The sequence below is a fragment of the Nicotiana tabacum genome, chromosome 19 (assembly GCF_000715075.1).
Source record: "Nicotiana tabacum cultivar K326 chromosome 19, ASM71507v2, whole genome shotgun sequence".
NCBI classification, from domain to species: domain Eukaryota; kingdom Viridiplantae; phylum Streptophyta; class Magnoliopsida; order Solanales; family Solanaceae; genus Nicotiana; species Nicotiana tabacum.
The window spans coordinates 110664951-110688670 of NC_134098.1; the positions used below are offsets into that span (position 1 = coordinate 110664951).

Consider the following 23720-nt stretch of genomic DNA (forward strand, 5'->3'; position numbering starts at 1 on the left):
ATTTATAATATTTTAGTTCCGGACTCTGATATCGCTCCAGTGAAATTTATGTGTTGATTCAAAAGGGCACAGAAGAAAGGTGCTCTTATTTAAACAGTATCAGATTTCTCCAGGGTAAGAGGTTTAGTGCGTGAAAGGTAAACTTATGAGACGGTATCGAAGAACAGACAACAGTACCTGCCGTTTAATTAACACTACAGCAATATACAAGCTCAAAGCATGAGGGAAATACCAAATCTGCCATATAAGGAACACAATATTACGCCAATCCTCACAATTTAGCAATTTGACAACGTTTACAGACAATATAAAAGGAGGGGGAAAAAGAATTGGAAAAAATGAATCCCTATTGCTATTTTGGCAATTTACAAAAACCTTGACTGATATATAAGCGACAGAATTCTCTATATATACACACATCAGTTGAAGAGGTAAAAAAAACAGCCTACATAATTAACAAGACTGAAAGACTGAGCACTCTATCCTGCGATGCTATCTAGTTGAACTTACCTTTGGTAGTAAGTCGGGTGTTCGCGCTATAGGCCCCTGCAAAATAGTCTTTTCCTGCATACTAATACTCGCATGAGAACAGCAGCACGGAAAGTTTAGACCACAATAAGCTGGTACTTCACCGATAAGAATTCCTGGGTACAAGTCAAGTACCAACTTTTTTCTTTTGTATAACCTTTTTCCCAAAATGTAACCCCTCCCCCCACACCCCAACCCCAGAGAACTCCCTATCCAGGATCCCAATAATGGCCCTTTTTCGCTTTATTCCCTTGGAGACTCACACTGCCAACTTATGGTTGGAGGTGCAGGGTCTTTATCACTAGGCTATCCTTTCATCATCAAGTCAAGTTACCAACTTTAGAGCTTATATAAGTGGATCTCAAAGAAAAATCAAAGGAGAAACCACTGCAGACAACAATTCATGCAACAAATAGTTCTTTGCTCTGCCATTAACCCATGACTTGTTCACGGCCTTAAGAGATCATTGAGCATCACAAGTTTTACGGCACCATCTCCACCACATGTAAGAAAACCATGAGAAACAATTTGAATATCTGTAACAGCTGCCTGAAAACGCAGGAAAAAAAAATCCCTTTAGTTTTGCAAGCTCAGGATCTCAGTGATTTTTCTTCCAACTATTCACACATCTGATAAAAAACGTTACCTGTACCACACCACCAAAACCACGGGAGCTTGGCTGCAAGAAGGTGTGTCTTTCATGCAATTTTGGCCAATGAAATACTAGTTTCGCATTTTTGGCATCCCAAAGTTTTACATCTCCATCTTTACTTCCCGTCAAGAAAAAGCTGGTATGTGGTATGGTAGATATTTTGGTAACACTCCCTGCACGAGATAAAGTAGAATTAGAGAAAGATCTCATTATGTATTGCCAATCAACTATGTACAGCGTTTTCAGCCATGTTCCAGTACCTGTGTGAGCCTTCGGAATATACCAGAGCATCCCATTACGATTCTGATCACCGGTTTTCTTCTGCATGTCAACCATGGAGTTGACACCATGATCACCAATTTCTGTATGCTTCTGCCTTTTTGTCTTTCCAGTAGCTATGTACCGGAAATCATGAAGTCCAACATCACCACCTTTCCCACCCGTCACAATGAGAGGGGAAACAGAACCACTTCCTATATCATTATCAAACACTGCAAGAGAGCGCGCACCTCCTGAAAACAAGCACAGGTCAATAATCTTAGCAAGTTAAAAGCTTATAACGGCTGATGAACTAAACAGAGACCATTATCCAAGTTTTGCTAAGGTTCTGAAGAAAAGCACTACATGTAGACTTTAAGTGGCTTGTACATATTTTCTTGCCAAAAAAGATGGTCATTGAGAATCCGCCCTTTAGCTCTTGACAAATGAAATATCCATGTCTCTCAATCCTTCGAATCCACCAATAATCCATATACATGTAGAATTTTCTTCTCATGAAGGTCACACATTTTCCTAGACACGAGCTTTATCTTTTTGCTATCGAGTAGAATTCTTCTACGTGAGGGTTCTCTTATAGATTAGGTTCATTTTATTGCCAATATCTAGGGCGTTTAATCTTAAATTAAATGTTCTACCTTATGCTTTAGATCTGGGTCTTCGCTAAACTCTCTTTACTTGCTTTTCTAGTTTATTTGTTATTCCTATCCTTGTTCCTATCATTTTGATACTGACATTTAAGAATAATTGAAATATCTTAGTTCTGCATTTCGTCTTTTTGCTAGAATTAATATTAGGAACTGCCATTCCTTCACAAGAAGGAAAAAATGTCATCAGAAAGAACCTTCGTGACACATTATGGAGGCCCGAGATGTTGCTGGTGGAGCAAGTGTGTCCCATATGACAACGTTAACACCACTGGAGCTATACCCTGCGGCAGCTATGATTGAACCACTTGACGTAACATATGTGACATCCCTGCAGCCATTACAAGGCACAGCAGGCTTTATAAGAAAGCAAAAGATGGAAACTATAACAAAAACTTAACCACTGTATAGCAAGGAACAGGAGAAACAGAAAAAAGGAAGATAAGTGTAACTGCTTCATCTTTCAAATCACTCCGACAGTGTTACTAGTTGGAAGTTGGAACTGATATTCATGGTGCCCTTGCTGTTACAAATGACACAATGAAAGAGCAAGGGCAATTAAAGAAAAAATGGAAACAATTTCAAACACTTCCAGCCCCCCGTCACCCTCCAAAGACAGCATAGGGCCTTCTGGGGGTTACAGGGTGGTGTTAGGTACTGGAAAGGCACCAAAAAAATAAGAAAGCTTTTCCTTTAATAATATATCAGTTCAGCTTCGAGACAATTTTGAGGAGATACTAATACTCAGTTTCGGTGTATTATAATACCTAAACAGGAAGTTCAAACAATTTTCACTGCTTATGGTGTATGGTAATTAAGAAAAAGAGAAGGCTAAGGCCGCCGAATGTTATTAAGTAGCAATGAGGCACTAAAGTTCAAAGAGAGGATATCCAAAAATCTAACTTTTCAGCATGGATACAATTTTGTGGAGATACTAACGCTCAGTTCCACCTAACATAAAGTTAACACGATTTGAGTGCTTACGATGTATAATTATTAAAGCAAAGAGAGGATTCTGTTGGCCGAACGTTACTCCTGCCTCCAACTTCAAGCTGCCACGTACACACAGTACCATCTGAAGCAGCAGACACAAATCTGTGACCACAATGATCAAACTTCACGGCAGATACAGAAGCAAGAGCATATGGTGGAGGGACATTTGCAGCAGGAAGTACTCCATATGTCGCGGTAGCTCTATCTTTGCCAAACTGCAGATATCATAATTTATTCTAAATACCATATCTTAAGAAACCACAATAACACAAGTATGTGACGAATAAACAAGTTTTCAATCTCATGTAAGAACTACGAAGTTTTTAGCTCATACTTACTAATTTGCAAGTACAGAAAATATGCAACATTCCTTTTAGGTGTCAAACTTGTTCAAGATGCAAATTAGCCCTTACTGTTGCAACTGCAAAAAGATCTAACTAATCTGTTGATCGTGATGCTTTACCTCCCACAAATATATGTGTGTATTGCTCGAGCCAACCAAGAAAAAAGGCCTTGAAGGGTGAGTTGAGAATGCCCTTGTCCTAACATTTTCTACGGTGGCAGGAGGGTCAAGAAATTCATCAAAATCCTCTTGAACTCCCCAGCCGAGACTGGATCCAGCCGTATTGGCATAACCTGGAAGCCCAAATGTAGGTCTTGCCAGAAACCCTGCGCCAACAGTTGCTCCACCTAACCCGAGGTGTGTGCCCTTTTTACTCCCCAGACCCACTCCAGGAGAGACGCAAGTAGGAATTGGTGTAGATTCGAATCCCGCCCATCCATTATGTGGCCAATCAGCTTCTGCCCAGACATTATCAGATCTGTTCGCACAAGGAAGTCCATCTTCCCAATTGAAGAATAATAAGCCCTGAATCAGATAGAAGTAGATTGAGTGATCAGGAAAGATGTCATTGACTTTACAAATATAGAAGACTACTGGGAAATTAAATGTGAAACAAATAAAATACAGACCATATTTACTTTATGGCCAACTGTAATGCGCAGAGTCTAAAGACCAGAATAGGAATTTACTGTGAATGTCTAACAGGCAAAATACTTCCCGAGTAATAAGACACTATCAGAAGGCAGCCAACTGACATTTATTCATCAATAAATCTCTCAATACTTTCCACTTACTAGCCCTATTTAACAACTATGCGCATTGAAATGATGAAGTTGCAAAAGATCAGAGTTCATGGAAAGCGTGAAGCATCAGATACAAATTTCTCCTATTGAAGTGACACTTGGGATATATTTGAGACACCCTAGAATTTGTACCGCTGATATTCCCACAGCATATAACAAGTTGGATACAGCAAACATGAAAGATACCACGTCACTCATCTTTAGATTCACTTATGCTTATCTCATATCATAAGTAGACCTCTCAAAGTTCATAACAACCATGAAGTACCATGCTCTCAAAGTTTCACAAACATGCCAGCCAAATCAGTTTAACATCTCGATTTACCTCACCCCAAACATTTCAACTTATCCCAGTTTACTCATGCATTCAAGTCATTCTTTTAAGTATGAAACTTAGAGCTGGATGTTAATAATTGTAAAGTGACATTATCCCTAAAGCCACAAGTTTATTTCATGTTACGACCAAAATGATGTATCAGATGCATCCGAAACACTGGGAAAACGTCAAATTCAGATGCATACAATATAGACCGTTAAATAAGCCCCAAAGCACAGTCTCACCTTCCGATTGCTAGCAAGAGCAGCTTCATGTTGATCAATGGAGTTGATGCACAAAGTCTGCTCAAATACAGGAGAATTGCATTCATTAGCTTCAAGAAAGAACTATTTGCCATTAAATGTACCTGTTATCCCTAAGAAATATAAAGTGCAATTCAATACAAAAGGTTTAGGAGAAGAATTACCTCCAAAAGTTCTCCACTTCTCTTATATATCTCTATCGGACTACGAAAAGGCAAAACCTTCTTTGTATGGTTCGTATCTTTTCCCCCAGAACTTTGGAAAGGATGATTATTTGGTGACAAACAAGCAAGAGGAGATCCAGCTGCACTTCTTGGACTACCAAACCTATCTTCTCTGTCATAAGTTTCCTCAACTTCACACTCTCTTACAATGCTGGGGTACATTTCATTCCATCCTTTGAAGGACTTTAGCAAAGTATGCTGTAAAAATTTCTGGTCTTGAAGCACAAATCCCTGATTAGCTTTCTTAAGCTCAGAACAAATATCCCATAATGCCTCAAATGCTGATAATTCATCTTCACCAGTCAACTTATCCAGATCGTTATTTCTATGACAAAGTTTAGCATCTGGCGCTTTATGTTGGGACGGATAATCTTCAGACCAGAAAAGAGCAGTTGCACCTGGATCCCTCTCCAGCAGGACGGATGCAAACTGATTCACACAGTAAGAAGAGATGTGAGTACATATGATCTTTATTAACTTCGCCAGAAGTTCTGGAACCATCCCGTTGTGGGTTGAGACATCGCTGCCATTTACACAATTTAATGAAGTGGATACACTGGAATGTCTGCCTGGAGGTAGAAACAAACCGCTTTCCTCATGTTTCCGAGATAGCACATTTAGCTTGTGTTTTAAAAAACTAGATACATATCCCCAAAAAGAAGCAACCATGACATGCCATCTCTCTTCCGGAACAGACAACATAACATCCCCAAATTGTGCCTGTGACATTTGATTCTTGTTCCGAACAGAAGATCCAGCATCATGAATAGGTAAATCATGAGCCACCATTTCTCGAGTCTCACAAAGCAGTTTTTGTATATCCTTTATGCCTGTCTCGTCTGAAGTTCTTGCCATCAAGAGAGGCTTCACAATCCGGAGAAGAACACTGTAATTTCTTTGTACCAAAGCAGATGCAAACAGTAACAAATACTCTGATAAATCAAGGACAGTGAAATGTGTCCCCACAAAATTTTCTGCAGAAGAAACTGAAGAAAACTGCATCGTGGCTCTAAGACACCATAATGACCAAGACAACCTCCTTTTATACAGCTCTAAAACGGCGTGATAAATATTTTCATCAGCTCCATTACTCCTAAGGGCGAATGACTTCAAACAGAAACAGTCCATGCTACACATAATGATGTATTTTGCAGAAATATAAAATAATTCTCCAGATAGTTCAAGAAATAGCTTGGGAAGGAAAGCATACAATGAGCAACCCTCAAGTTCATGGCCTTGCTCCATCGACAGATATTTATTTATGTAGTCTTGCAACAAGTAGCATCCTGTATACGCCAAACCACAGTTGCAAAATGACAAAAAAATCTGAAAGAGGAAAAAAGAAAAACCTGACAATCAGTCCCTGGAAAACAAAAGCCATAAACCTAATATTTATTCCATAAATAAGTAGAGATACCAAGTACATAAGATGTAGAGGAATTAAGGAGAACTTCAGTTGAAAGGATGCAATTGTCGTCATCAATTCATCTTGAAAAGCTCCAACTGAAAGCTTGTATTCTTCATTCTCTGATAAAGTATCCATGTGTCCCTGAAGACAAGTCATATCATGGTTTACCCAGCTTGGATGTCTCCTTAACATCTTTGACAAGTATTGCATAGACAAGTCTGATCTCATGTGTGATTCTATCCGTAAAGCCACATCCAATGATAGCCAGTTTGATGAAGTTTCATTAAGCATTGCACTCAGCATTTCATGCTGGTATCCAGAGTCCACATTATCAGGCACACTTCCTCCAGTTGAACCACCAATGATGCTCACAGAAGATGCAAGGCATTCCAAAGCATCAAGCTTACATAGAAAATGCGATAAAAGATAGGAAAACTCTTAGTCATTCGACGAAAAAAATCTAATTAAGAACATACAATAGTACATCCATACACACGAACAGGCTGGCTGAGAGGGTCCCCTGGCATTCGATGACATTAAGGTATACCTCCTAAACTGACTTATAGAAGAAAGGGTATGATATAACTCGACGTGTCTTACTTTGATGCTAAACAGTCACATGACTCGCATCAGTTGCAAGATAGCAGCACTTATAATGCAAACACTAATCAGCAAAAAAAGCTCAGCCATAGTGGTAGGCCATCCTACCATCAGCTCTGATGTGGTTTTTGGGAACTTAATCTGCTTTAGTAGGATTTAGGTTGATCATTTACCAAAATTTAGTTTGACATAAAAGTCATTTTTCTTTGAGATCAGCCTTGATTTCAAAACGGAAAAGGGTCAAAACTGTCCTTAAAGTATCGGATTTGGTACAAAAATGTCCTCCGTCCATCTATTTGAATAAAAATACCCCTGTCGTTATTTTTCAGGCTCAACCTTACCCCTATTTCTGACGGCTCTTTCTTTTAAATAAAAAAAAGTTTATTTATTATCCACATGTTAGCACTTTAATGGCCTAACTTAAACCCCATCCCAGATACACAAACCCACCTGCCCCATTAATGACCCGCCCCAATTTTTTTTTAACAAACTCGTCTTCTGCGTAAATTTCAGCCGCCACCTTCGGCTCCGGCGATATTACCGGCAGAACCTCCTATTTTGTATTTTTCTTTCAATTTTGCTTGTCTTCGCTCTCCCGTTATGTCACCGACACACACAATTACATGCATTATCTTCCCAAATTAATTCTTATTGGAATCAGAAGAATCAGAGAAAAGTAGAATCGGCAAAGAAGAACAATGGATTCTCCTCTTCAAGGGTTAAAAAATCTCCATTATTAATAGTTCCAGTCATACAGATAGCCCATACCGGCAAAACAATCATCACATATAAGACATTATTAAGACTCACTGCATTGAATTTTTGACTCTCATTGAAGCTTTCTTACATAGAAAAATCTTCTTCAATTAACAACCACAATAGAGGCTAGGGGCATAACACATCACTTCTTGTTTGAAGAATTTGTTGCATAAGTCCGCAAAATTGAAGTAAAAGAGTTATTTTGGATTAAAATTGAAGTAAAATTTGTTGCATCACTTCATGTTCATCTTCTTCAGAGAAAGGGAGACAAGAATAGCGCAAGACAAGTTTAACTGTTTAGCCCTTTCTTAGGCGGGTGGGTCAAAATCAAGTTATGGGTGGGTTTTTTAAAAAGAAAATGGGAAGGGCTTAATTTTGGGCCAATCATTTTACGCCACGTAATAAATAAATATTCAATTATTTTATTTTCAGGGACTGTTAGTTTTAAGGTCAAACTTGAGCCAAAAAGAAAACGTTAGGGACATTTTTATTCATATAGGTGGACGGAGGGCATTTTTGTACCAAATCCGATACTTCAAGGGTAGTTTGGGCCCTTTTCCGATTTCAAAAGCATAATCTAAATTGAGTTTATCCAAGTAGTACTTGACATGCAAAAGACGTTCTAGACTGGGGTTGCGCTAGAGAATCACTTTATACATATCTAATATGTTCTTTTTAGTTCTATAAATATCTAATATGTTAACACATGAATGCTGCAAGCTATGTATTGACTTGAAAAAGAGAACTAATCTAGATCAATGATTTTCCAAAACTTAAATTACATTAAAAAGGACCTCAGCCGAATTTTGTTGTACGAATCTGCTTTACAATAAAATAATTTCCAAGTGTTTGAGAGGACATGAAGTTGGTGGAATGTGACAGTTAAAGTATGAGGTTAGGCCATTGGGTGGTGTTTTCTGATAATTCTGTATCGCGAAGAGAAAAATAATGCTTACATATTGGTAAAAACAAGTTATATGGAGTAGTAGTGGAAAGAGTTATAATGGAAAATAAATTTCAACCTCCAATGATGTAAGTCATTTAATTCATTTGGTGTAAATTAATAGGTTCAGGTGACCAAATAGCAATGATTTCATCAAGAAAAATATTTCACCTAGACCTAAACAAGTAAGTTGTGTTCTAATCAAAGTTAGATCAGTTCTGGTCCTTCTGGATTTCAGATCTCAAAGAGGATCATATCAACTTTACAATCTCGGAGTCCTCAAAAGACCCCACCCCCCCCCCCCCCAAAAAAAAAAAAAAAAAAAGCTTGTGAATCCCCAAAATTTAGGGAAACCAAAAGAGTTAGATGAACTTACAGGTAGACCGCATCTGCTTAAGGCAGTGGCCCTCATCAAGATCGCCCATCTACTCAAGGCAGCAGCATTTTGCTCCCCAATAGCATTCTTCATGGTAGTTTTGGCTGCTAACATTAAGCAAAAGTCACCAACGCTTGGATCTAAGAAGGCAGGTTGACGGGATGAGAATATTGACTTATCGTTCAAGGAACCCGTTGGGAAAGCAAGCATTCTAAGAAAAGCATGTGAGGGTTTTCCTAATATCCACTGCAAATGAAGAACTTTAAATGAGTATATAAACAAGGGAACAAGATGCAACCAACACAATCCCTTAAGGGAAAAAAAACATCACTCTCTCTAAACTCTAAACTTCTAGCTGAATACCTCCAGTACGCTTACAAGCCAGTAGTCACCTTTGGCAAGAGCAGATGGAAGAAGCATTTTCGAAATAAGGTAATGCTCTAGCGTTCCACCATAACCTTCAACAAGTCGGCAAATTACAAGCGCGAGCTGCTCATCCCCAAGATTCTTCACACAAACAGTGACAGCAGATGTGGTATCTCCTCCAAGCAAAAAGAAAGCAATTGCAAGCTCCAACTGATGTTTTCCCAGTAACACGTATGCATTCTTTAAAGCAGCTCCCTTATTTTTATCTTCCTAAACAAAGGAAATGGGTGAAACTTCTAAGCAACTAAACGTTGAGTAACGATGCTCAATAATAAAATACAGAAGACTAAAACTTGGATTACAAACAAATTAACAAAGAAGAGTAACAGTTTCACATCGAGAACTCAACATTTTAAAACAGAGGTAATGTGCAAATGAATTAATAAAAAAAAAAATGTGCTTCTCTTCATCAATTAAGACATTTAAGAGTACTCATGAAACCACCAATTTGAATCTTGTAAAAAACGTACAAGAAGAATATGTGAGAAGGCAAGTTAATAGTAATGAAATACAACAACCCAGTATAATCCCACTAGTGGGGTTTGGGGAAGGTAGAGTGTACGCAGACCTTACCCTAAGGGTGGCAAGTGGGCCGGTCCCGGGCCTGAGTGGGCTTCATGGGCCGGTCTTCACGGTTCCGGGCCCGGGCCGGTCCCAATTTAAACGGGCTTCGCAATCCCAGTCTTCGTGGTCTTTTTGTAGGAACCGGCCCGGGACCGCGCCCACGAACTAATGGTCCCGGGCTAAACGATCCCGGCCCGCGGGCTAAGTGGCCCAAGTGGGCCCGAGGGATACTTTTTTTTTAAATTTTATAGAAATTAGAGAAAAAAAGATGTTAATAAAAATATCTAAGGCAATTCATTGTAAATTTTATTATAGAATTGTGACATAAATTGTTTAATTCAAATTTAAAGACAAAAATATTGTAAAGAGATATTCAAAGCAATGCGTTATAATTTTATTATAGCATTAAAAAAACATGGCAATATCTTTCTTAGTCTTCCTCCCCCTATGGAATGAGCACAACAAGGTGCTAATACCACCATTGAGAAGAAAAAGAAACTAATCAAGATGTGCCAAAATACAAGTTTCATAATACATGTGCATTAAACGTTGAGTTTATAGGGTTTCTATATTTATATGCAACAACCAAACTTTCATACATGTAATTCCATCTAGTTGGACAAGGTTTAGGAACCTTTCTTTCTCTTAGGCCAAATTCATCGCATCTTTTAAAATATTCTCTAAGTCTACTTCAGGAGCAGGACTAGTGGGTGTATCATCATCCGGTTGAGTTTCATCAAAATCTATTTCTTCATCATCATTTTCATCAATAGTTGGGTTACCATAAAGAGCATTCATATATTCATGGTCTAATTGTTCACCGGGTGCAATATTATAGCAAAATTGACTCTCGGTAAATTATAATAAACTATTATCACTATCAAGAATAGCAGGTGTAGGACGGATATGGGGTTTGTTTCGGGGAATTGGGGGAAATAGAGGAGGAACAGAGTGACTACTAGATTCGCCACTCTTGGATTTTCTCTTATTTTTACTAAACAGTTTTTTAAGGAATAGGCCATCTTAATTAATCAAGCATTACAAAGTAAATAAAACAAACAAAACTATAATATTAAAACTTAAGAGTTGGAACGAGTTTACCGAATTGACGAATAACTTGTTGAAAATTGATTATCGTTGAAGACTTGAAGACTTCAATTCAACAACTTCACAATTTTTTCACAAATTGTAACAATAAAGTAAGCAATAATAGCAATTATAGAAGAATTTTAGAGAGAGATTGTGATAGATTGATGATTTTGTAAGAAAAATGAAAGATTGAGGGGGTATTTATAGTTGAAAAAAGGGAAAAAGTGTAATTATAAAAAGTTTAGGGTTAAAACAAAGTTGGGGGGGTTAAATGGCTATTTTATAAATAGCCAACGGCTATTTTTTAAAGGCCAACGGCCAGATTTTTAAATAGCCAACGGTCCAATTTTTTTTTTTTAAATTATGGTCGTTGGGACCGTTTAGGCCCGCCAAGGACCGGTCAGGTCCCGGTCTCGCGGGCTTTTTTTTCAGGAACCGGTCCAGAAGACCGGCCCACCCCCATGGTCTCGGTTCTAAACCGGTTACGGACCGTTTAGGCCCAGAAGACCGGATGGTCCGCGATCCCGGGCCTGGACCGGCCCACTTGCCACCCTTACCTTACCCATACCTTCAAGAAGGCAGAGAGGCTGTTTCCGGTAGACCCTCGGCTCGGAAAAGATAAGTTAATAGTAATGAAATCTTTTGCTTATTTAACCAGAAAAAAGAAAAGAAAAGAGATGTAAATTTAAGTGAAGGTACGAGAAATATAAAAGTAAAGTTTATGCACTTAATTTAACACGCTGTCAGATTTGCTTTAACATTTTCATAAGAATTATCCCAAATGTAGGGCATGGAAAGACAGTACACAAAATCATTTTATAACAACAATACGCTTTACAACATGTTCCTACTTTCCAAATTTAGATACTGGAAAAGAAAATTTAAGAAACAATTCAAGATAAATGGGTCAAAACTCACTCATAAATAATTGGCCAAAACTCGGTAACATTTCTTTGAAAATATTTGTATCAGGCATACAAATAAAGTAGCAGACGTTTAAAAATTACCTGAAAATTGCGTGAAAGAAATGCCACCAGAGGTTTGTCTTTCTCGTCTTTGCTAATCTTGAAAAGGCCCGCTAAAACATGAAGCCTATTCAATGCAATATACAGAAGTGCACATGCCTTGGGATCTCTATTCTTCAAATATTGCTGTCTTGCCAGCTTTTCCATCTGCAGAAAACCCACCTGAGTCAGAGTTGCGATGCCAAATACAGAGGGAAAATGAAAGCTAAGGATATAAGACATTAGTTGTTCCTGTTTCTTTCACCCCCTTCAGAGGAAAGAGCAAGAGTAGCTGCAGATTCAGTTGGAGATTTTGAGATAACACTCTATTATAGGACCTAATCAATTTAAATCGCTACATTCAATCACAGTTTTGGGGGGGGGGGGGAAGCTGAAACTGAAAAAAGATGGCCCCTTTTCTATTTTTTGATAACTGAGAAATCTGTTGTTTCCTGCATTAAAACTTCGTGGATAATGGGTGCGCCACTCTATCCTTTTCCACTTAAATATTTGAGTTAGTTCGCCAACCAGGATTCAAACTCGTGACATATGCCAACCATACATCCTGTGTTATACTACCTTTTCTGTTGAACCAAAGCCCGGGGACTAAAGATTGGCCTCTTTACTACTGGTCCCGCAGTTCCAATCCACGTGAAAGTAGTAAAAGAAGATTAGCACCCGACTCATTTTACAGCGGAGAGAAAGAGGTTTACTCATAAGCCATGATATACTCAAAATGAGGAACTTCTTACAATAGGCTAAACTTCAAAAAAGAATTAGAGATTTGAATTTGACTTGGCTACTATATTAATAGGGGAAGAAAACACCATAGTGATTATTGAAAAGCTAGTCATATGGAGAGAACATTGTATCGAAGTCTGGTTTTAATAGTAAAATGAATTAAATTCTTGCAATTTGCAAAAACTGCTTTAGGATAATATCATTAATAGGAGAAAATATTCACATCAAAATATGAGAAGAGTGCCACTTAAATTGGATGGAGGAGGTAATAAGGTAGTTAAAATTCGTTACCTCACCGCACTATCACTTAATCAAGAAGAAAAGCTTCTTCTATCATTGAAGACACCTTACAAACAAGAAAAACCCTGAGACATGAGATTATATCATTTTTTTGTAAGGCATGAGATTATATTATCTTCTGCAGCACACCAAAAAATCCATCAATATTTAAGGATAAGAGTTCCTTAATACATAATACAAGTTAACAAGGAAAGGAGTCTTCTCCTCCATTTCGGTTAAATAGAAAAAAGAGTAGAACAGAACCTGAACTCTCCAACCCCCTCACAAATTAGACCCAGCAAACATGAGTAACCTTAATCACAAAGAAGGGAGAGGATGGATCACCAACATAAACACACAACTTAGAACCAAAAAGTATTCCTAATTATATTTATGCACCAGAAAATCTGGGGAAAAATTGCAAGAATTTTCCAGAACAAAGAGCCACATTCCCTTATCACAACCAAAAATGGCAAACTTATGACGAAGAGCATTCATACTTGCGGAGAACTATCACCCAAAATTTATACAGTTGAAAGAAAAATTCAAGTGATGTGACCTCACATTATCTGTTTTGGGACAAATGGAGCATTTCCACCGAACTGAATGTAAGAATGAAATTAAATAGAAGTTGGACGATATAGGCAGAATCACAACTATACAAAGTCAAGACACATCTTCAAGAGTATCCGGAAGAAGTTTTCGACCTCTTCTTGCATTGTTGGGTCACTACTCACTAGGCAGCTGTGGAACATGTTTCTAGTAATTCTGGGCATGAGTTGGACCATGCCAAAATCCATTGTTGAACTCTTGCAACGTTGGAGCAGAGAGGGGCCTAGTAAGAAATCTCTAAGAACTTGGAATACATACCTCAGGCCATTTGGTGGACTGTCTGGCTTGAAAGAAACAACAGAAATTTTTTGAAGGCACAACAAGAAACATTCACAGCCTTAAACAGAGATTTTTTTTTTTTTTGGTAGCTTTTTGGTGCAATTTGGTAATTGAACATGATGTAGATGGAATGCTAGACACAATAGAGGGTTTGCACAACCTGTAATTATGCCTGATGCACTGGCTTAGTGCATAAATTTATGAAATCTTTAATTACTTATCAAGAAAATAAAAGACATATCATCATTATTTTTGTTACATTAATAATTGATAATGAAGGTAAAGAATTGTACGCTTGATAAAATAGGAAGAGCATGGACAGGCAAATGATAAACACAAAAAAGAAAATTTAATCTTCAAAGTCTCATTCTTGAACAGCGAAAGAGGAAGGATTCAAAATTGGGTAGACTAGTTTGAGAAGGGCGGGAACATTAAGAAATGTAGACTTGTAGGGCAATATACTTGGACCACTTTAGTCCCTAAAACTGCATATTGGTAGTCTACATCAGGATGTTGGCTTGGAGATGTTGAATTGTTTACAGAATATACAACTACACAGTACCTCCCAAAAAATAACCAAATTATACAGCTGATTTGTTTTATATCGTAAATCCTAACCCCAAATCCCCCTCCAGGAGTCAACAGTTTCACTTTCCCACTTGCTCTAGTGGTGGATAACTCACTTTCCCAAAACCTCATTTGTCATGCTACAACCAAATTCAAAATCTTAATGGAAAAAAAAGTACCTTCACTCGCAGTTGTGCCATACTTGTATACCATAATCCAACACCCATATCGCGCATTTCTTGCCAAGATGGTTCCTTAGATAACAGAGAATCAAACAAATTCTCTTGGCAATCAGAATGGAAAGCCCATCCAATCAGCCCCGAGTATACAACCAGCTCACCTTCTGATGGCAGTCTGCGAAATCGTTGAACAAAATATAGCTGCTGAAACCTCACTGAAACCCAAAACCTAGGAAGAAAAGACAAGTAGCATCAATGAATGATAATTTAATTAGAAGCAACTATAGCTGAATAATACCCACAAAAATTCTGAGCCTTGTGTGTGTGTGTGTGTGTGTGGGGGGGGGGGGGGGTTGTGTTATCCATTTATGTCACCATTTACAGTTTTTGCCAACTCTACTCTAATCCCAAGCATAGGGAAGAGTGATGCAATACTCTCATTGAAACTTTTAATGTTTTTTGAATGACAGTGGTGTCCGGACCAGCTTGTGTACACCTCGACTATTCTACCTGCTACCTCCCACTAGCACATGTACCAGGTAACTCTCCCACCAAGGCTTAGGCTGATGGGAAGAAATCACCTAGTGTATTTTGTCTCCACTGAGATTCGGACGTAAGACCTTACGGTTCTTCACCCACTTCAAAACTTAGTGTCTATATCTAAAGCAAAATTGGAATATGTTTTTCTTGTCTGCCAAAAACTACACTTCTCTAGTTGATTATCACAATACACAAAAATTGACAGAACACAGAAGCTCAAGAACTTAACATAAAGGTTGATCATAAAAAGAATGTTTGAGCCTTTACAAACTTGGCAATTGCCATGAAGATACGTTCACACGCATGGAAAGATAATTTATTCTAATCTTCTAACTTAGACTTTACCTTCGACCAGGTCCATCAAGGCTATTATAGGCAGAAGTTGACTGCATATTGCTAACTTCATCTAGAAGATGAATAGCAGCACGAATTTGCATCATTTCAGTGGAAGATATAGTTGCAAAATTATGAAGTTTATCAAAGGCTTCTAGAAAGTCAGTAATTTCAGATCTTGCAGGAGAGATAGAGAGCGCATTATCAGATGCAGCATATCCCCAGCTTGAGGAAGCTTGGAGGAAACCTTTTTGAACCTCTGAAGGTCCACCCCACTGAAATGACTTCTCCCCAGTGCTTAACAAGACATGTCCTTCAAGATAGTTTGACAACGAAATGGGAAATATTAAACCACTGAAGGCTCGAAGGCAGCATATTTCCGCCGATAATTTTGAGGAAGCTACGTGTTTACTGAGACACTGCAGAGCTACATATGCACGTTTCCAATTACCTATACACATTTGGAACGCACAACCCTAAGGTCAAACTCAAATTAGCAAGTATTATAAGTCTAAGTAAAATGACTGGAATTTCATGAGTGGCAACATAAGCAGATGAGAAACAAATTGGCAACAATCTTCTGATGACACACAAACCTGGCAGTATTTTCAGACAAGTAAAACATAAAGCTGAAAAAGAAGGTACAACAAAATATTCAATACACAACCGACAGGGTAAGGATTTAGAGGATAGTTACATCCAAGAATAACAAATAGAGAAACAAAACCCAGTACAGGCAAATGATGTGGGTAGAAGATAAAAAGTTTCCCGTACTTTGCAATCATACAAATGTTTCCTGAAAGCAAGTCTGAGCCAACATCTCCCGGAGCAAATGAACACGATTGCTTTCTGATTTTAAGGAAACTTTATGGGATTATTTACCTTGTACAAAAAAACTTTCGTGGGTCATTAGGTTCATGGCGTAAGTTACAGGGATAAAAATATGAAGATTGTTATGCAGTGAAAAATAATGCAAGGTTTTTTAGGTAGGAATTGCATTACCAAGGTCAAATACTAGTTGTATAATTAGTATGATTGTACAGGCTTTGCTTTAATTTTTTATATATATTAAAGATTTACTAAGAATATCTGAAATTATCATGAATATTAGTTTTGTAAAATAAAAAGTTTTATCTTATTTACTATAATAAATCACCTTACTTTAAGGGGAGTTTTGTTAATTTAGGTACTCCTATCCAAATATTACTAATACTCATTTTCGCATTTGTTAAAGAAGTACCATTAAATGTTGCATTAGTGAAACCAAAAGAGCATTAAGTGTCACCTGCTTCTCCATGAAGAGCATCCAATCAACTAGGGTAGTTGGGATCTCAAAAGTGCTCCAAAAATGTACAAATATTAGAACGTTCCACTTATTCGGAAGAGCACTTTTATAAGTCAAACAGCCCAATATAAATCTAAATCAATTTTGGCAGCAGTAAGCATTAGATGCTCCTATTTAGGCATGTTCCTGACTTTCACAACCTCATAATTATGGCTGGGCATCAATTCATTCATGCTGAAGAACCAAATTGCACACAGCTGAAACAATTTAACAAAGTTTAATGTATTTTAACCAGCTTTGGTTTAAATTCTCAACACTGAATATCACCATCGTGAGTTCACTAGGAGAGCCTAAGAATTAAAAATGAAGACAAGTAATAAACTTAAAAAACAAGCTCAATTCCTTATCAAGTTTTCTTTACTTCATAAGACCAGGTTTTGGCAGCAGGAAAGATGGAATACCAGTTGCCATAACTAAAGAATAGCATTGCTGCTGAACTCTGTCACGTCTTACAATAGGACAAAAAGCTAAGAATGAGGTATAAATCACAAAGAAATTCTGATCTTCCCACATCAGGAGGGCCAGATAGTACGTATTAAAACCAAACAACAATAAATTAAATTTCTCCTCCTAGTTTATTTATCCCTAACGAGCTCATCAAGTGACTTCTTGTCCTCCTAAGGACGATACTCGAGGCATTTAACTAGTATTTAACCAAAACGGCAAAACCAACTTAAAAATGCATCTTTACTATTATCTATTAATAGATTTACCCTTCTCTCAAAAAATGCACCTTTACCGCCTTTTTTTAAACTTTTTTTCCCCAGAGCAAATCAATTCTTCAGAAAACAGTCGAGAAACAAGATTTTAACTTTAAAATAAAAGTCCATGTGTCATTACTTTCAGAAACTTAACTTTTACACAAAACTAAGATATTTGGTTTTCAAAGAGAGCACATAGGATACCATCATAGAAAAATATTAATTGGACAATAAACCTGTTCATTTGTAAGGCAAGCAGGACACGGACATATGTTACCTAGTTCAAAGGAAAGTATAATAAGATAAACAATAAGATCCATTGGTCAAAACGGGATGATTATTACAAGACAATTTCTGCTGATGAGAGACAAAATTCGGAGCCTATAAGTATCACGAAAAGTAGATTAACGTTGGAGAAATTTGTTCAAATTGTATGCTTATACAAGAAATATTTGACTTTACTAGCTGAAGAGAAAAGAGTGCACTTCAGTTTTTAGTTTGTCAAGAATCTGCTAATTATTTGGTTTAGAAGTTCAGATATAATAGAATTTACTTCCTAGATGCACATGTAAGTTCCTTAAAGCAGCCAACCACAAATTAATTCGTAAGAACACAACAAATGTTTTGCCTAAATCGTATTAAAATGTCTTCCATTAAAGAAGAAGAGGACTTGGGTATTTGAGTTAGGGAGTGGGGGAAGCGGAAAGAGCATCAACCAATTCATAAATACCTGAAAGTAAGTTTACAAGAATTGCCTCCGGGTGAACAAGAGGAAGAGATCCCCCTACAAGTTCTGCTATCTCTAAAATGCTCCAGATCCCATTTTTAACAGAAGTAAAGCCTTCTTTAGATTTTGTCAAGCTACTAAACAGTGAAGTCTCATTGACCACTTCCATTTTCAAGGGGAAATTAGCCTGATACTGTGCATAATCATAATTTTCATGACCATAAAATATTGGCACTTTATTAGAACCATAGTGACAGACAGAACTTTCCTTGCAAACTTTTCCACCAAGTTGGGGCAGAAGTTTCTTGTTCATAAAGTATGAGAACTTGCTAAACAGAGAAATATATTCATCATGAACAACCACTATCATGGCTTTGGGTCCCCAAAAGAAGTCTTGAATGGTAGGGTTAGTATCACTTGCTGCAAGACATACCCAGATGTTGCCTTCAAATGATTTTTCCGGTTCCAAATTGCATTGACCTCCACACCGCTTTTGAGTATAAACCTGCACCTTACCTCTTGAGCAAACTCCAAGTAAAAACTGACCATTCCCTATCGTCAACCAATTTGAAGCAACAACCTCTGCATCAAAATATAAAGTGTCTTCTAGTATAAAGCTGCCAGCGTCCTCAATTCGCGCACATTCCCATATATGAATAGCAGAAGTACTTAAGTGACCTTTTGAGATAGTTGCAATTTTTCTGCCACAGACACTTGCAGATATAGCCAAAATAGGACCCTGCTGCAAAGCAATCCTACCAACAAGAAACCATTGAGAATTCGAGCTCCCAGCAGGCACACTTCTCCATAATAGCAAGCTACCATCAAGACAACCAGTGACCATATGATAAGCAAAGTAGTTGCTATATAAATTATTAGCAAAAATTTCTTCAGTTAAACCAGAGTTTGTGGGACAGATCACAGCATAACTTGAAATCTTATTATTGTCATGAGGTTCTGGCAAAACTGATGAACAAGGTTCAACAGAAACAAGGTATGTATAACCAGAATAACTACTCTCAAATTTCCATATATTGTTCTGCAAGGTGTTTGCACTGTCAAAACTGCAACCACAGCGTGTTTCAGACAAATCATAGTGATGAAGGTCAATTTTCCACGATAATGCCTGAAAGCCTTTTTCCCACACAGCAAACAGCAAAAAGCTATTTATAATAGTTTTGTTACAAGTGGAAGGCAACGGAATTGAAAAGACGCTATCCGGCCCCTGTCCATGACTTCCAGCGGTAAGTGGTATAGTACATATTTTGTCACAAACTATTTCCAATTCTTCAGTTTTCACAGCCTTAACTACTGATAAATCTATTCCATCTGCATGTCCAATGATAAGAATACGTTCTTCACTTAACAGAGTGGGTGCCCATCTTAAGCTTGTATACTTGGGTTGTTGAGGGAGTGCAATCGCGCCTTTTCCAAACAGCTCCCAAGATGGGCTCAAAGTTGGGAGGCCCACAATAGTATTTGAAGCAGAAGAAAACAACCAAAAGAGGAGCTTTCCATCAGTGTCCAGGGAGGCAGCAAATTCCAACTCAGATAAACAAGGATGAATTGCAACTTGCAGAATTTTACTGCAGTGACTGTCTGCATTTGAAAGTCCCCTTGCACATAATGATAGTAAACATTCAGTCTGACATTTATTTGGAGGCGACTCGTCTGTGCTACTCAGTTCTGAAGATACCTCTTCACCTTTGGGGAATTTTGAAGAGTATAACTGCGTCCAGGCTAGAGAGTTACTTGGTAATAGACTAATAAAAGAACACACTGTTGGTGGACCAAAGACCTGATTTCTCATGATAAGGACTTTATTTAAGAGCAATCCCCTTGGCACCTCGTTAGGACTGTTCAACTCTTTTCTTTTCCACAATGTCACCCTTGGGGCTCTCACTGGAGAAAAATCATCAAGACAATGAATAGCCCAAAAGGTCAGTGTCGTTTGAGGACCTACGGCAATCAACCATTCACACCTACCAGCATTGCTTTGTTGGTGTTCATCTGATGAGGAATATGTCACAGCTTCCCCATTGACAGTTATTATACCATTAATATCTGTTGCCCATCTTACAGACACATCCAAGCCCAGCATTCCATTTAATGCTTGGTTTACCTCAACTACAGCGACAACACGAAAAGAGAATTTACTCAGTTTGTGATCATTACTATCCTTGCCAACTTTTCTAACCCTCCCATCATCAATCTCATTCCAGAGCCTTACAGCTCCATCTAAACAGCATGTTAATAAACACCAACCTCCTAGAATAGCTGCCATCTCTAGTTGACTGTGTAACTAAAGATGGTCTCCACTGAATCATAGAAACTGGTAACGGATGGTGTAGCATAGCTTCTAAATGTCCGGAGTTTGCATCTCTTTGACATACCAAAACACATTTGTGTCCTGCATGTATTCGAGAACCCGAACCTTCAAAGTGCAAACTATGTGAAGGTGCAGCAGCCAAAGGTCCTTCAATTGACCAAGTAGCAGAAATCAGAGTCTGAGGCAGTTCTGATTTAAATCTCCAAGCCATTTCCCATGACCTCTCCTTCTTTCTCCACAATATCAATTCAATGCCACCTGAAACTATCCCATCTCCTGATCCCGTCCATATGATTGACTCCACCTTTGTAGATTGTACTAGTGTTGAGGTCTGGCTCCAACAAAAAGAACCTGAATATGAGTAAATAAATTTATACATCTAAGAGGGATGGAAGGGAGGGGAGAGAGAGAGAGATTTAATATCCAATTAACCAATAGTAGTAATTTATGTTAGCAAAACAATTGCTTAAAGTTCCCATATTCATATCCAGTCAGAACCAGATCACCTCCTAATGAGCTTTTGAGTTTAGCGCATAGGATCCAACTAATGCAAGAGTATTCTTTTTATTTCCAAGTACATTTAGATGATACACGGCTCTAACTATGTAACCTACTAAAGAAAAAAGCACCCTTTCACCAAGTTGGACATCCCACTGAGCCATTCTTATTAGGCATTGATTTTCATCTAGCTTTAACCTCTAATTTGCAAGAACCCCTAATTGGCCTTAAATAATTCAGTGTTGGACTGTTGAAATGAAATAGGCTAAAATAAAGCAAAATGAACACAAGGATTTCAGTAAGCCCACCCTAACTAACTTGTGATTGAGACGTGGTTGATTAAATTTATTGACTTTTACTCTCTAGTTCTCTAGTCAGTTTTGCGTTGTGATCAGAGAATTGTCTTCTACAACTCCAACCCAAGGACCATAATACAGGTAACTTAAATTGATGCCAGAGGACAACAAGCCAAAACATTTGCTCCTAAAGTAAAAATAGTATGGCCATTCTCCAATGCATTACACTGCAACTCGTGCATTGACTGTACCACTCATATTGCTTGATCCGGAGATCCAGAATGACAGCAGTTTTGTATCAAATTACAGGGGATATATCTTAAATATTCATCAAAACAAAAGCAACGAACTTGTACCAGACTAGTATACACAATTTTAGATAAGTAAGTAACGCTGTTATTCAAAAAGGCAACAAGACAGTGCTGGATAGGTAAAGAAAGGAAAAAGATCGTTCCTTTATTAGATTAATAAAGTGTAACAAAGCAATCAACGACATAGCATATTAGTATATACATTCGAGAGCGAGATCAGAAAACTGAAACTTACTATGAGAAGCGTCAGAATTGTAAGAGAACAATCCAATGCAGTTATCAAGTGCGGCGGCAAGGTCTCCAGAAGAAGGCGTCACTGGAGACCAAGCGACGGCGGAGACAGTGCCAGAGCCGTCGATTGACAGCTCGAGAACCTGCTGAAAAACTGTGCCTGTTACAGTCTCAGTTTGTGAGAGAGGGTTAGGGAATTGACGTATGACGAGGAGAGACGAGGCACCGTAGGCGATCCATGAGTAGCCAACGAAGTTCGGCTGCCAGTCAATTGCTGGCTCGAATTCGGATGGAGATTTTGATCGGTTCGGTGCCGGAGGTATGATCTCCGATTTGATCAGCTGAAGTGGTAACTGCGAAACGACGTCGTCTACTGAGTCACAGTTACTGATACTGTGACTCTCCATCGAGGAGAGTTTGAGAGAACGGAGGAGTTCCCGTCGGAAGTCTGGCCAGATTTAGCTTCGAGTGAATTGTAGACGAGCTTGTAAATCTTTGTTCCCAAAATCCAAATTATGTTGGGTTTCAAATAAGTCAATTGGGACCTTTAACTCTTTAGGACTTCCAATTTATGTGTGAATCCACCATACAAGGATCCCATGGTTCATGAACAAGTTATCCAGATAAAAAGTTTTCCCTCTCTCTCAAACTCTCAAGATGTGATATACCTTTTTTTTTTTTTTTTTTTTGTCTGACCCAAAAAAATTGATAAATTTATATAAAAATAATTTAATTTTAAACTTCTTAATTTTCAAGGTAACTTATAGTCATAGAATAATTATTTATAACTTATTTTGGACCATAAATTTTAATTTTTTTTCTTTTTAAACTATGGAGTATGTACCTATTAGAGTGCATCACATTGATAGGATGGAAAGTACAATACAGAAGATATACAATCACCCTTAAAACTTGTCTCCATTTGTTAGCTATAAACTTAAATTTTACGACCTTATTACTATTATCCTATAATATGACATAGTAACTTATTAATAAATTTTATCATTTTACATAAAGAAAATTTAATTTGAAACTTAAAATGACATATATTATCATATTCTATAGAAAAATAATTATATAAATTTTGAATCCTTATTTTAAACGTGAAAGGTTTTTGTTATAACTTATAAATACTTTCTTTTTATTGAGAGTATTGCATGACAGTGACTTGTAGCTGTATTTATGTATATAGCTATATGCATAGTTGAGGGTACTTTTGTAATTAGCTAACATAGTTGGTGAAGTATTCTTTCCATATGTGTATATGTATAACACAATATAGAAATACATATCAGATTTCTCTTTACCAAATTTATTCTCTCTCCGGAAGCTTCCACTGGTCTCTTTTCTTCTCTTTCGTATGTTCCTTGTAAGCTCAATCGCTACATCAATGGCAGCTTCTGCTTGCATCTAAATTCTTAATTTTGACATGGTATCAGAGCTAAGGCTCAGTGTTAACTCAATTCTCGTTCAGGCTCATCTCTTTCATCACTAATCTCTGTTTGTTTTGAAGTTGCAAGTCAAAATTAGGAAACCCT

At 37.7% G+C, this 23720-nt stretch overlaps 1 protein-coding gene across 2 annotated transcripts; it reads right to left on the reverse strand.

Moving 5' to 3' along the window:
- Positions 1 to 220: 220 nt before the first annotated feature.
- Positions 221 to 22803, reverse strand: LOC107791785 (uncharacterized). 2 transcript variants are annotated; one of them, XM_075238392.1, is made up of 16 exons: positions 22187 to 22803; positions 18521 to 21197; positions 15757 to 16195; positions 14872 to 15100; positions 12218 to 12382; positions 9495 to 9767; positions 9132 to 9377; positions 6463 to 6855; positions 4986 to 6371; positions 4804 to 4860; positions 3560 to 3964; positions 3088 to 3311; positions 2301 to 2434; positions 1441 to 1692; positions 1175 to 1353; positions 221 to 1077 (listed from the first exon to the last, which is right to left on the reverse strand). In XM_075238392.1, exons 2-16 carry the CDS (start codon positions 20799 to 20801, stop codon positions 976 to 978), a joined length of 6765 nt encoding a protein of 2254 aa, XP_075094493.1. In that variant the 5' UTR covers positions 20802 to 21197; positions 22187 to 22803; the 3' UTR covers positions 221 to 975. The 2 variants fall into 2 exon arrangements, with proteins under 2 accessions (XP_075094493.1, XP_075094494.1); XM_075238393.1 differs by having other exon boundaries at positions 18521 to 21177; positions 22187 to 22781.
- Between the last annotated feature and the right edge of the window lie 917 nt (positions 22804 to 23720).